At 45.3% G+C, this 15,070-nt stretch overlaps 1 protein-coding gene across 2 annotated transcripts in view; it reads right to left on the reverse strand.

Moving 5' to 3' along the window:
• The window catches only part of LOC137438257 (regulator of G-protein signaling 7), a 392,979-nt gene that overhangs the window by 233,344 nt on the left and 144,565 nt on the right, over window positions 1-15,070 (reverse strand). For both annotated transcript variants that reach the window (XM_068133364.2, XM_068133373.2), the window contains exon 2: window positions 5,509-5,605. In XM_068133364.2, coding sequence (XP_067989465.1) covers window positions 5,509-5,605 — 97 coding nt within the window. The remainder of the gene's footprint in view (window positions 1-5,508; window positions 5,606-15,070) is intronic.

Consider the following 15,070-nt stretch of genomic DNA (forward strand, 5'->3'; position numbering starts at 1 on the left):
ACAGCACTAACAAGCTACCCTGATGCCCCGAGGTTCATGCATAGATTTTACAAACACAACGTGAAGAGACTATCAAATAAACCTGATTAATGATGTTCTTCTCATCGCTAATTCAATCTTAAAACGACAGTAGTGTAGCTTGAACAGTTACTGCAGCTCAAGACAAGAAGCAACAAAGACATTGAATGCACGAAGCACAAGACAAAGGAAGTGCAACTACAATTTGAAGTCGATCCAAATTTCTTGGCACAAACCCAAAGATTTTGATTATTTTGCAATAAAAACCGTGCAGCACGATATTGACAGGCATGACATTACCAAGCAGCGCAGCCAATTGACCAATGAACTGAGTATATCGATGCAACATCGTAACGCTGTCTTGGTTTAACGGTGGTTCACATCCATTCAATCAAACATTTCCTGGTGGTCAAATAAAATGGCCAAAAGACGAGACCACTTGCTAGTCTGTAAATCATTGTCAATATCTACCATTGGGAAAGCAGGGCATAAAATCCTGGGTATTTTATGTGTTTGAAAAATTAAGCATTATTAAAATATGTAATAACTTTCCTTGCCTCAAGCCCCTCAATAAATAGCTTGAAGAATTTATAACTATGAAAGGTTGGTATTATGTTGCAGTGAATTTTAAAATAGCAAAGTTATGGGGGGAGAGGGTGGGGAGAGGAAGAGAAGAGGGAGGGAGGTAGTGAGCGAGGATGGGGGAGGAGGAGAAGAGGGAGGGAGGGCGTGGGGTGCGATGAGTGCCTTGAGGAAGGGGGAGAGGAGTTGGGTGGGGATAGAGGAGGGGAGCGAGTGGAGAAAGAGTGCTGTGTTTATGCGTGTGCACACACAGGATTATGATAACGCAGCCTAGGGCAGAAGGTCCAGCAGATCAACCCGGGCAATGCTGCCGATTGATGACTTGAGCATCCCAAATTAATCAAGATGGTACTAGCTCTGCCAAGCGGGCAGCAGTTCAGAAGCGAGGTGAGGCTAGGTAGTTTGAATGTGAGATCAATGGGGGAAGAGCGGATAGCAAGGGCACCGCGTTTTTGAAGCGAACAGTACGACAAAGTAAATACGAGCCGCGCGATGATCTGGTTCGGGTTGTGCATGTGAACCCGCAGTACGCGACCGTACAAATGGATGACGGACGTCTCGTGACTGTGTCGGTCCGACATCTCGCGCCGTGTGGGGAGGGTGCAGCGGATGACGGGCCACGTAATGCCGAGGATGAAGGGCCGCATGATGTTGTGGCCACCTCGGGGCCAACAGTCACAAACGAGGGGTCTTTCCCTCCCGCGCTGCCTCCGGTGCAGGGGTGTTTGGTTCTGGTCGAGGATCGAGCTGCGGGGAAAGACGCGCCGGCCGGGCCTACGGGGGATTCCGATGAAGGGTTTTCGGATTCATTTCGCCTAAAGATTCCGGAGACAGTGCGCAGTCCGACTAACTACCGAACACGTGCTGGGAGGGAATGCCGCCGGCCCCAGCGGTTGGGATGGTGAAGGAGTGCAGCAAGGCACGCTGTAGTATGCCATGCTATATAGTATATACAATATAACTCTGGCCCAATATAACTCAATATAACCTTATAACATAGTCACGTACTAGCTGAAATTGAAATGGTGGGTGAATGTGGTGTGAAACTAAGGATTTCATCATCGTGCAGTTTCCTCCTCCCTGACCATTCATTACACATGCAGTTATATAATCCATCCACAAGTGTCTGCTGACTGTCTCTCGCTATAACCACTTGTCGGGAGGATGGGATTCATTTTCTGCTATAGTCTGGCTTCAAGTTGGTAAGAATGAATAATGAAATATGCCGTGTACTCGGCATTGCGTTACTGTGGTTGCCGTTGTAATGGACGAGAATGCTTGCTTCACAGTGTTGTATCTTTTGTAGATGAGTCGTATTCAAGTGGATTAAAGCTCTGGCTTGGAGTACGTTGTGGACATCCTTGATTTGTATTGTGGACATCCTGGATTAACATGACAAGGGGGTCGAGGTGGTGATGATGCAGAGGAGATTGGAAGTGTTGCAGGAGACAGGGCGAGGAGGTTGGTAGGAGGATACAAGCTATTGCACGTGGGTGCGGATGGAAGGAGTAATGGTATAGGAATAATAGTATCGGAAGAGATCAACAAGCAGGTGGTCAGAGTGGAAAGATGGGAGGGTCAGTTAGTTATGGCATGGGTGGTGATACAAAGGCAAATGGTATGTGTTATGTCGGTATATGGGCCACAAGCAGGAAGGTCTGGGGCAGAGAAGCAGGAATTCAGGGACGAAATAGAGGACGATGGGAATGGTTAGATGGAGGTGATGCTGTGTGTGCATTGCTGGGGACTTCAACACGCATGTCAGAGTAGCAGAGCTGGGTGAAGAGGAATGTGTTGGTAAATTCGGTTGGGGGACGAGGAATAGAGAGGATCAAGAGCCTGTGGAGCTGGTGGTGACAAACGGATTGGCCATAGCTGGTTCATTCATTCAAAAGCAGGAAAGTCACAAGATTACTTGTAAGAGTGGACAGCACAGAGCAGAACTGGATTTGGTGGGAGTAAGGAAGCGACAGCTGTGGAGGGTTAAGGATTGCAAGGCAGTGACAGAAGAGCATGTTACCACCCAGCACAAGCCTGTGGTGTTTGTGGTGAAGATTAGGTGGTTATTAGGTGGGGGAAATGTCACTGTAGAGTGCAAGGAGAGGGTGAGGGTCAGGTATGAGCAATTAGCGAATAAGTGGAAGGTTTGTAGAAGGAGTGAAATAACTATGGAGAGGCATTTAGGGGAATTGCAGAAGTGTTGTGTGGAAGGACGTCAGGAAAGGGAGCATCGTCAGAGGAAGAAAACAGGTATGGTGGACAAAAGAAGTAGTGAAGGCATTTGGTGAAACAAAGGAGGTTTGGAAGAGGAGAGAGAAGATCAACGATAGAGGGAGGCAGCCGGATGCAGGGTTGCTGCACCTGTATGGGCAGAATAAGAAAGCAGCAAGGAAAGCAACGAGACAAGGTGAGGAATGATATGGAAGAGGTGCACAACAAATTGGAAGAGGATCTATAAATTGGCTCATGACAGGGATGAGGATAGCTAAAACATGAAAGGGCGAGAGGGGGGTGGTGATTAAGGATGGTGGCAGGAGGCTGGTGCAGTGTTGAAGGTGTGGAAAGGATATTTCAAAGATCTGTCGAACTGGGAAGGAAGCCCGGTGAGCTGGAGCTACCGAGTTATGTGGAAGGGAAAGTGGAGTTGGTGGAAATCACCAAAGAGGAAGTGTGGACATCATTGAAGAGGGTGAAGAAGGGAAGGGCACCAGGCATTGTTGGTGTACACAGAGATGATAATTGCAGTGGGAGCAGTTGGAGTCACTTGGACGAAGAGATTGTTGAATGTATGTATACGAGACGTGTAAATTTTGGAGGAGTGGAGGACAGGGTTAATTGTGCCGATATGGAAGGGGAAGGGATGTTCAAGATCTGGGGAAGTACAGGGGAATTAGACTCCTTAATCATGCAATGAAGGTGCTGGAGAGGGTTCTGGATGGGAAGATAAGGAAGAGTGTGGATAAGCAGCAGGGGTTTAGAAAGGGTATGGGGAAGGACAGATGAGATGTTTGTGCAGAGACAGCTGATGGAGAAGAGGTTGGAGGTGCAAGGTGAAATGGCATTGGGATTTGTAGATCTGGAGAAGGCCTATAACACTGTCCCGAGAGAGATGATGATGGTGGTGACACTGAGATGGATGGGAGTGCTGGAAGCAGAAGTTAGGTTGGTGGAAGGGATGTACAAGGGAACAAACGGAAGAGTTTTGGTTGGTCCTGGGATGTTGGAGGAGTTCAATGTGAACATCCATTTGAGGCAAGGAAGCACTCTCAGCCCATTCCTGTTTATCATGGTGATGGAGCTGATAAGCAGGAAGGTGAACATGAAAGGCATTCTTGAGAGGATGTTGTATGTGGACAATCTGGCTGTTGTGGTGGAGAGGGGGCAGGAGATGCAGGAAGTACTGGAGGAGTGGAAGAAGGCATTTGAGAAACATGGGTTGAAAATGAGTGTAGAGAAGACTGAGGTGATGTGGGTTGGGCATCAGAGAAAATAAATGAATATCAGGGGAGAGGGGAAGGAGATCACACAGGGAAATAGGTTTGAGTATCTGGGGAGAAAAGTAACTGGGGATGGTAAATCAGAGGCAGAAGTGTGGAGGAGGATGCAGGTGGGTGCGAATGTGTGGATGAGGGTGGAGTGAGTAATGGCAGACAGAATGTCTTGCATAACGCCGGCCTATCTCTTTGCTATGGAGACAGGGGCACTGACAGGTAGACAACAACAGAGCCTGTAGGTTTGTGAGAACAACTGGGAGGAATGCAGAAGTGAAGAGGGTGGATAGAAGGAGAATGGATGAACTGAGGGAGGAGATTAGTGTGCAGATGTGCTTGACGGGGAGATTGGCGAAATGCCCACTGAGATGGACTGGCCACATGGTGTGGATGAGGGAAGAGAGAATGGCAAAGAGAGCGGATGGGTTGAGGGAAGAAGGTAGGACTAAAAGAGGTCGACCGCAGTTGAGATGGGAGGATTGTGTGAAGAGGGATTTCAGTAAGGCATACCTCTGCCTGATTGGCCATAGCACTCGATGGTAAAGAATCACTTTTAAAAATTATACTAGCTGGATCCTGATCTAAATCTTCACCAAAATTGTATCGATTCTTCCTTGTCACACACAGAACCTGTCCACAACGTTTCGTCCAAATGGGTCCATAATTTTTTGAGATATCCCACTATGTATCGTTTTTGGCCCCGTCTCTCAATGGTGAAGAATCACTTTAAAATTAAATAATTCTCATATCCAAATCGACATTCAGATCTTCACCAAAATCTAATCGATTCTTCCTTGTTGCACATACAACCTGTCCACCAAGCTTCATCCAAATCCATCCACAACCTTTTGAGATTTTCCTGCTACGTATCATTTTTGGCCTGATCTCCCAATGGTGAAGAATCACTTTAAAAAGTTCTACTTGCCGGATCCGAATCCGGATCTTCACCAAAATCTAATCATTTCGTCGGTGTCACATACGTTACACATCTCTGCCAAATTTCGTCCGAATCCGTCCACAACTTTTTGAGATATCTTGTTCACAAACAAACAAACAAATGGACAGACAGACAGGGGTGAAAACATAACCTACATCCACCTTTGGTGGCGGAGGTAACAATGTTCCGAACAAAGTTGAAGGCCAAATCTCATATTTTTAAAAACTTCCCTTAAAAATATGACATGGCAGTTTGATGCTGCATTCTTAAGATTGATGAAACATCACATTACACCATTTCAACGTTTCAAAAGGAGTAGGACAGGAAGGCTTGCATGATGTACATGTATTCACATCATTTGTCTTGAGCACAGCCATGACATTCTACCAATCAGGGTAATCCATCCTTCCAAACCTGCCATGCAAATGTTGAGCGTCAGTGAACGATGGAAACTAAGTGATGCATGTGCTTGTGAGGTACCAGTAAAAACGCTGGGAATCTTTGACAGAAAGCTCTTCACTGTGCGGATGGGCACGCCCGTTTTCTCGTCTTGCATTCGCGTGACAATGTCCTCCATCTGCAGGCAGATGTCAAGCCGCAGCATGAGAGGCAGTTCTGTCATCACACAGGTGGCAACACCAAAGTGTGACTCCAGTGTATCAGAAAATACATTTTTTTTAAATAAGAAAATGCTACATGGTCTGAGACGCAAGGCATATTTATGAAACCTGCCTTTCCTAAGGTTTGGTGGCAGAAAACTTGTACATACAATTATTACCAAAATTATTGGGACAAATGGACTATGTCTTCCTATCCTGGAAAATCTCAGTCTCACCCTGTCACTCTTGAAAGATCAACCAAACCCAACTATCTATTTCCATGGTCAACCAATAGAAGAGGTTCAGTCTCTTGAACGTCTAGGCCTCATGGACACCCATGACCTCTCCTGGAAAAAAAAAGGAACCACATTTAGAGGCCATTTTTCCCCACAAAGCGGACCTCTCCTGGGCTGACCGTAATTGCAAACCTGGCTTACAAAGCGACCTGCAGACTGGGCTTTCTCTGTTGTTCCTTGAAAAATGACAACTACTCGCAGCCTCCAAGGACTTTGTCCATAGCTGAATGGATTGCCGATCTCCACTATAGGATGGCAACGCAGCATCAAAAAGTGTCTTTGAAGACAAAGTGTCTTTCCTGGATTCCATGGAACCTAAAGTTCTCAACATCATTGGTATTTCCTATGATGAGACTGGAGGAGAAAGCTTATTGCTCACAAAAACACAGATTGGTGGGTCGTGAGGTTTTCTTTTCTTTTTTCTTAACCATCTCTCCTTCAGTCTAGCTTTCTCTGCTCTCTCAGCTGTCTGACCCCAACTCCCACCCCACAGCTCCTCCAAGACACAAACATTCTCACAGTAACCATTACAAGTCAAATACTGAAAATCAAGGCTGACCTCCCAGCTCCACTCTTTTCTCCGGTTTGTGGAACTGCAGGAGACGGTTGAATCGCAATCTTCCATCCCGGGCTTCAAACGAGCAGCGAAACCACAATATCATCCCTCATCCTTACCCACAATCTTTATTCCCACATTATTGAATCCTACCTCATTCAAGCTTCTCATTTGCATTTTATTCTCATTCTCTTTCTCTTTCTCTCTCTTTCTCTTTCTCTTTCTCTTTCTCTTTCTCTTTCTCTTTCTCTTTCTCTTTCTCTTTCTCTTTCTCTTTCTCTTTCTCTTTCTCTTTCTCTTTCTCTTTCTCTTTCTCTTTCTCTTTCTCTTTCTCTTTCTCTTTCTCTTTCTCTCTCTCTCTCTCTCTCTCTCTCTCTCTCTCTCTCTCTCTCTCTCTCTCTCTCTCTCTCTCTGTCGCCACCTATCGGCCGTCGGTGCGTTGGGTGTAGCGTCATGGCGGCTGTGAGCAACTGCTCTGTGTTTTGGTGAGTTCGTCGTGAGTTTTCCCCCCTCTCCTGCCCTCCCCTGCCCCCCACCCCCCTCCCTCTCCTTTTCCATCCTGTGTGCTTTGGCATTTGTTCTCATCTGTTCTACACCTTTGCCTTCGAGAGAGAGAGGATTGAGAGCGGGCCCATTTTGGGTGCGGCCTACTGGCGTTGACGGCGCGTTGTAAGCCATTTCTGTGCTTATAATGCACGTTTATTATTTACTTTAGTTCGTTTATTTAGGTTTGATACCCTCTTGTCCGGCTCGGACAAGCAGGGGGAGGGGGGGGGGTATTTTCGCCGGAATGGCGAATGCACGCTCTCGTCGCGATGACTTTGAAGGCTTAACCAGGAAGCACGCGTTTGTGTGCGTGCCTCCGGATGGAGTCCCTGTCGAGGACATCATCCTCGCTGTGGGCAGCATTGTTGGGGATGAAAATATACGTGCAGCTTCGCGTATGAACCAGAAAGTGGTGGTGTTCGTTTCGGACGAGGAACTCGTCCATGACGTGGTAAGTGCGGGAATAACCACGGAAAGCGGTCACTTTATGATGGCATCGCCGCTATTAACCCCCGCGACGAGAGTGGTTATTTCTAACGTACCTCCATTTATCCCAAATGACAAGTTAATGACCGTGCTATCACGGTACGGTAAAATGGTATCGAGGATTTCAACAATCCCTCTTGGGTGTCGGAATGAACGTGTTAAGCACGTAATGAGCTTCCGCAGACAGGTGTATATGGTCCTTCCAGACCGTGGGGACGACACAGGCCTCAACATCACTTTCAAAATTAATTTTGAAGAGGCAAATTTCCAGCTATACGCATCGTCCACCACCTTAACATGCTTTCAGTGTGGAGCGTATGGACATTTAAAACGTTCTTGTCCCAAAGCCTCGTGTGTCAGGTGTGGCAAGACAGGTCACACTGCCATAGTTTGTAAGGAGGAGGCTGCTCTGCTAATGAATACGCCCAGTGGGAGGGAGGTAAACGCTGCTCCACTAATGAATACTCCCAGTGGGAGGGAGGTTAACGTTGCTCCACTAATTGAGATTCCCAGTGGGGGGGAGGTTATCGCATTGCCACCGCCTAAAATTCCTAATGAGGGTGAATCCAGTGTTCCAAGCGTGAACGTATTTATTCCTCTTCAGCAAAATGTTGAAATGGACACTGATAGTAAAGTGGGGACGAGTAAATGAAGGGCTCCGCATGATAGTGACTCATCTGGAGCAGGTAAAAAGGTTGTGCTCGATTTGCAGGCTATTAGTGAAAAAACTCTTCAGGATGCACCTGGAATCTCTCTGCAAAGCGCGGACCAAATAAATAAAGAGGAAAACCCAGAAAAGAGCATCAGGGTTCAGCCGCTAAAACAACGCGCTTCCATTACTCACACAGACGACGTTAATGATGTAAATAATTCAGGCCACGATACCGTGAATGGTGCATCATTGATCCAAGCGAATGTCGCCGAACAGGCTGACATCCATAATAAATCTGCCAATATAGCAGAAAAGGGCGGAAACATAAATCCACAGGAATGTGGGAATAATGATTTCACGCCAATTGAGGAAATCAGTAATCAATGTGCTGATGTTTCCCAAACACAGCACTGCGTGGACCCCCCAGACAAGGGAAGGCTAGGTTGCATAGCAGGAGAAGAAAACGGGATTGACCCAGACCCCATTGGACCACTTTCTGATTTATCAGAATCGGAAGAGGAGGTGGAGGTAACAGCATTATCACAATTAATGCCAGATCAACCCCCAACCCCTCCCCATATTGTTCTCTCATTCCTCAATGAAACGTATAGACAGCAAAATGTCATCATTGGGGATCATTTCCCTGATTTGGCTCCCTTTATTCAGGCTGCAAAACTAGTCATAAAAAAATCTGAGGAACTAAACCTAACAAAATCGCAGTTTCATCGACTAAAGAAAATCATAACAAAGGCAAAGAGTGAGTACTCACAGTGTCAGACAAAATTTACTAATGAGTGATGAAGACGCTTAATCTTGCAACACTCAATATAAATGGTGGTGGGGCCAGTCACGTCCGCCAGATCCAAGTGAATAGTTTATTCAAAAGGAAACAAGTCGATGTAATATTACTGCAAGAAACTCATATTATTGAGAAGGTTGAACATGACTGGAGCAGCATGTTCAAAGGTAAATGTTTCTTCAGTAATATGTCATCTGTATCTGCTGGAGTGGGGTTTTTGCTAAAACCAGGACTTGTACCTGAATCTTGCCTCTTTCAGGAGGTGATTCGGGGACGTTTTTCCTCCCTAGAATTGGTGATCAATAGCCTGAAGCTTATTATTTTTAATGTATATGCACCAAGCGAGAGTACTGACCGTAAAGCCTTCTTTACTGAAGTGATAAACCATTTAAATTTGTTTGACCCAAATCAGTGCATATGCATGGGGGGAGATTTCAATTGTACGCTAGAGCCCAAAATAGACAGAAATTCACCGGAACCACATCCCGAGTCCCATGGTGACCTCTCCCAGTTCCTTTCAGGTGGGGCTTTTTTGGATGTATGGCGATTGATGCACCCAAATGACCGGCAGTTTACATGGTGTCGATGCTCCAATGGCCAAGTATCCTTAGCGAGGCTTGACCGCTGGTACATCACCCCACGATTAAGGAATATTGCAACCTCCTCAACTATTACCCCTTCCATCTTCTCTGACCACCACATGGTCACGATAGGCCTATCTTTCCCACAATTCAAACGGAGGAGCGCCTATTGGAAATTCAATACAAGCCTTTTGGATGATACCCTGTTTAAGGAAGCCTTTCGCATCCTATGGATAGCAATAGTTGGAAAAAAGCCCCTCTTTGCTTCCACTAACCTTTGGTGGGATAATATGAAAACTCATATACGACTGTTTTGTCAACAGTTTAATTCCCACATCACTCATGAAAATCAAATCACATTGGCACGGTTGGAAACCGAAATTCTAAAACTGCAAAACAAAATGGCAGAGCAGGAAAATGAGACAAATTATAAATTGCTCCTTGAAAAAAGGCCCCAACTCCAGGAACTATTACAGGAGAAGGCTGCAGGACTACTAGTTAGACTGAGAGTAAAAAGCATTAAAGTGTCAGATAATCCTAGCAAAGCCTTCTTTCACTTAGAAGCTGAAACGAAGCCTCCCCAGCTTATTTTATCAGTTAAGGACCCCAGTGGGAATGAAATTACAAGTTCTGATGGGGTAAAAATCACTATTAGAAAGTATTATTCTGAACTATTTGCTAAAAAAGATATATATGAGGATAAAATAAAATGTTTTACCTCCCATCTCCCAACCCTAACTGAGACTCAACGCCTGGAGCTGGATGTGCCTTTAAGCCTTGATGAATTACAGCGTGCCCTGGTTGGAATGGAATCTGGAAAGGCTCCGGGAATTGATGGCCTGCCAGCTGAGTTTTACATGGAATTTTGGGACATTTTGGGCCCAGAACTATTGATTGTAATCCAAGAATCCTTGCGAAAAGGTGTAATGCCACGAAGCCTAAGGAGAGCAGTGGTGAGTCTTCTCCCAAAGTCAGGAGACCTCCGGCGGATGGAGAATTGGAGACCGGTTTCAATAATGTGTACTGACTATAAATTGTTTTCGAAAGCAATGGCAAATCGGTTAAAAAAAGTCATTGGTGATCTGGTTTTACCTGATCAGACATTCTGCATCCCCAGTCGTTCGATTTACGACAACATTTTTTTCGTGCGGGATTTAATGTATGCTCGCCATGACCAAAATGATTTTGGAATATGTTTTCTAGACTTTGAAAAAGCCTTTGACAGCATTGACCATGTTTTCTTGTGCCATGTTCTTGAAGCATGTGGGTTTGGGGTAATTTTCAGGGCCTTTATAACTCTATTATACACTGACATCTCCAGTGTAATTAAGGTGAACAATGAACTGGTTCCCCCCATAAAGGTTCAGAGGGGGGTACGGCAGGGTTGCCCAGTCTCAGGTTTGCTTTTTGCGTTAGCAATGGAGCCATTTCTTTGCACACTGAGAAAGAATATCTCTGGCCTGACCTGTTTTCCTGGAAGCCCACCAATGACTATATCGGCCTATGCAGATGATGTTTGCGTCATTATAAAAAACCACCAAGACATTGTTGCTCTTGTAAAGTCCTTAAGAACCTTTTTCATGGCTTCATCTCTGAAGGTTAATTGGACGAAAAGCAAAGCTCTTTGGGTGCCATACCTTAATAGCTGCCTACCTGTCTCAACACATCTGCCTGCTCTTCCAGAAAACTTGGAGTGGAAAACAGATGGTGTTGACTACCTTGGTGTGTCCCTGGGCTCTACACAATTTGAGAAAAGGAATTGGGAAGGTGTGACTGGAGAAATAGACAGGAGGCTGAACCTGTGGAAAAGAGCCCTACCGCACCTCTCATTTAAGGGCCGAGTCTTAGTGGCAAACAACTTGGTTGCTACAACGTTGTGGCATCGCTTTATTTGCCTGCAACCACCAGAAGTGCTGCTGGACAGGATACAGGCCAAACTTGTGGACTTTTTTTGGGGAGGCCATCATTGGCTGCGGCCAAGTGTAATATGCCTTACTTCATCTGAAGGTGGTCAGAGCCTTGTTCACGTGAGATCCCGTCTCATGGCTTTTCGCCTGTGCTCCATTCAACGCCTCCTATTTGGTGAAAACCTGCCAAACCATGCCTTGGCTTGCCACATTTTACAGCAGGCGGGTAGACTCGGCTATGGTCTCGAAGTATTCCTGACTCACCTCAAGTACGTGAATACATCAACGCTCCCCACATTTTACCAGAGCCTTTTCAGTGCCTGGGAAAGACTTTCCGTGAGCCGTAAAGCGGACACTTACTCCCCAGGGATGTTCGAGGTTGAACCCCTGTTCTTCAATCCTCTCTTCCCTGATGTTCTCAAGAGTCGTCATTTGTGCCAACGCTTTATTGAGGCAGGCATAAACAAAGTATGGCACCTTCGGCCAAACTCTGGTGTCGGGTGGAGGAATGTGGAGGAAATTTCAACCTTGACGGCGATTCGGTCCAAGAGGACAATTGGAACGATTATAAGGAAAGTTGTTCAAAAACGTCATCAGCTACAGAAACTTTGGACTCGGAATACTTTTGGACACCCCAACGAGTCCCCGTTTCCGAAACTGATTTTTGACTGCTTTCCCAAGGAACTTCCACCTGTTAGCACAGGGACAAGTGTATTGCATGCTGAGAGCAGCAAGAGCCTGTATAGGTGGTGGTTATCTCAAGTTCTTGGTATTCCTCCGCTAAATGGAGTAGCACGATGGAAGAGGCTACTCCCTGCCGGGCCCCCCAATGAACCTGTATGGGAATCAATGTATAGTAAGCTGATCAACAAAAGAACAGGTGATCTTCAGTGGCGCCTTGCCCACTGGATCATCCCATGTAATACATATGTATGGAATTTTGCCCCAATATCTGCATGTTGCCCCTTTTGTTCTGTAAACGAGGATGTTTTTCATTTTTTTATTGGTTGTGAAAGACTTTTTCCTTTATTTGAATGGTTAGACTTTGTGTCGTTCAAAATGAATTTCAGATTTACTTTTCGATCCTTTATTTTTGGGCTCAAAAAGAGACGGCAACACAACAAGGAATATGAACTGTTGTGCTTTTTTGTAGCTACAGCAAAGCTTGCTACTTACCTGTCCAGAAAGGAGTAGCGGAATGGTAAGCCCATTCATCAATGCAAGGTCATGACGTTTTTCAACGCACTGTGTGCTGCAAGGCTAAAACATGAGTTTGAGTTTTCCAAGAGCATGGGCGAAATTGATGGATTTGTGGAAAAATGGTGTTTGAAAAGTGTCTGTGAAGTCCGCCAAAACGAGTTGGTATTATTTTTCTTTTGATTGTTCATAATTTCCACAATTCATAGTATTGCTGCAGAAGATTGCATTTGTTTTCGGCAAAAGTTGATCTAATCAACGCATATATCTGTATTGTTTCCTCGCTTCATCGTTTTCTCTTGTTTTTGGCTTTGTTGATTTTATACACTGACATCCATGCACTTTATAATTTTTGGAATAAAAGGACGTCAAAAGTCAAAGTCAGTCAGTCAGTCACTGTCTGTCTGTCTCTGTCTCTGTCTCTGTCTGTCTCTCTCTCTCTCTCTCTCTTTCTCTTCTCTCTCTCTCTCTCTCTCTCTCTCTCTCTCTCTCTCTCTCTCTCTCTCTCTCCTTGGTTATGTCCACCTTTGGCCTCATACCTATCAGTATCTTTCCTTTTTAGCTTGTCTATAACAAATACATATGAAAAAACTTTTGATGTCAACATTTTGCTTTTCCTTCACAGCGGGGACATACTTTGTCTCAAAAGGACTGAGACGTGTCGATCTGCCCACATCACAAAATTATCAAGCAATGTCTGTGGTAAATAATCCAACGAGACAACGCGAGATCCACATTTACATTTCACCACCTCACGTTGTATTGGCGTAGATTAATTATATTGGTGTGTGTGTGTGTGTGTGTGTGTGTGTGTGTGTGTGTGTGTGTGTGTGTGTGTGTGTGAATTATATTTACATATATATATTACATATTTGACTTACCATACTCTTTACATATATATACATCTTTACATATATTTACATATATATATACATATATATATACATATATATATATATACATATATATACATTTTTATACATATATACATATACAGACTTGGCATTTAATATGGAATTATTTTTTTCCTTGACTTAGGTTTACTTTCTTAACTCAGTATATCAATCTTGTGAGTTTCTTTTACACTTTGGTGATTTATTTGTTAAAAGAACCATGTCACTGATTGTCTGTCGCTGCAAGAAGTCAACAACAGGATTATATCACAGGTGGCGTGGCAAAATGTACGGTCAGGTGCATTTGATGATTGGCTTCACAGTCGGGTAAACAAGGGTTGTTGCGTTCTGTATTAGTGGAAAACAACTGCTGCACGTCTCCAAAAGTTATTGCCACTTCCTCTGGAGATGGTCCGTCAACTCGACAAGGCTGTTTGTCATGGAGTGGTGGCTTTACGAAATTACGGCATGAAACAGCGTGCTATTGCTCGGCAGTATGGCATCACTCAAGGTCAGGTGTCAAAGATCCTGAAACGAAATGCTCAGAGGGGTGTCCCTACTCCAATACCGAGGCCAGGACGTCCCCGCAGAACCACAAGGAGGGATGTTCGCCAGCTGCACCGGTTAGTCCGCAATGGCCGTACCAAGTCAGCTAATCGGCTTAGGGCTGAGTGGCAGCAACTGACAAATGTGCCTGTATCCAGAAGGCTAGTTAACCAACGACTGGTTCAAGCAGGCTATCGTGCCAGGCGTCCCCTGAGAAAGCCACGCCTGACCAGACAATACCGCCAGCGCCGATTGCAGTGGGCCAGAGAGCACCATCAATGGCAGCCAGGACACTGGAATCACGTGATCTTCAGTGACGAGTCTAGATTTCTGGTCTATCGTCAAGATGGCCACGTTCGAGTGCGCAGACAAGTGCATGAAGCCTACAACAAAGATTGTCTAGTGCCAAGAGTCCAAGCTGGAGGTGGTGGGGTGACCGTTTGGGCTGCTTTTCATGCAGGGGGCAAAACTGACCTGGTTGTTCTGAATGGAAATCTGAACCAGTTCAAGCACAGGCCCATTCTGGAAGAAACATTGCTTCCATTTGCTCGTGCAGCCTTTCGAGGAAACTTTGTCTTCCAAGATGACAATGCACGGCCTCATCGTGCTCGCATGATCCAACACTTTCTTGCTGACCGTGGTGTAGAGCATATGGAGTGGCCTGCCATGTCCCCGGATATGAATCCGATGGAGAACTTGTGGGCAGAATTAATGCGTCAAATCGACCACTTGGACCAGCAGCCGACCTCTGTGCACGAATTGCAGCAGGCTATTGTCACTGCATGGCAAGCGATTCCTGTCCAAACATTGGCAAATCTCGTGAACAGCATGCCTCATTGTCTCAACGTGTACGTGCTCTCCTGAATGCTTGTGGGGGTTACACGAAGTACTGAACTGTAATTTTACTGTCCGTAATCCCAGTCGTAATTTAACTTTTGTTTTTGTTAAAAAACAAATTTGGCTAATGTGCAAAATAAAGAGATA

The sequence above is a fragment of the Myxine glutinosa genome, chromosome 1 (assembly GCF_964187855.1).
Source record: "Myxine glutinosa chromosome 1, kmMyxGlut1.1, whole genome shotgun sequence".
NCBI lineage: Eukaryota > Metazoa > Chordata > Myxini > Myxiniformes > Myxinidae > Myxine > Myxine glutinosa.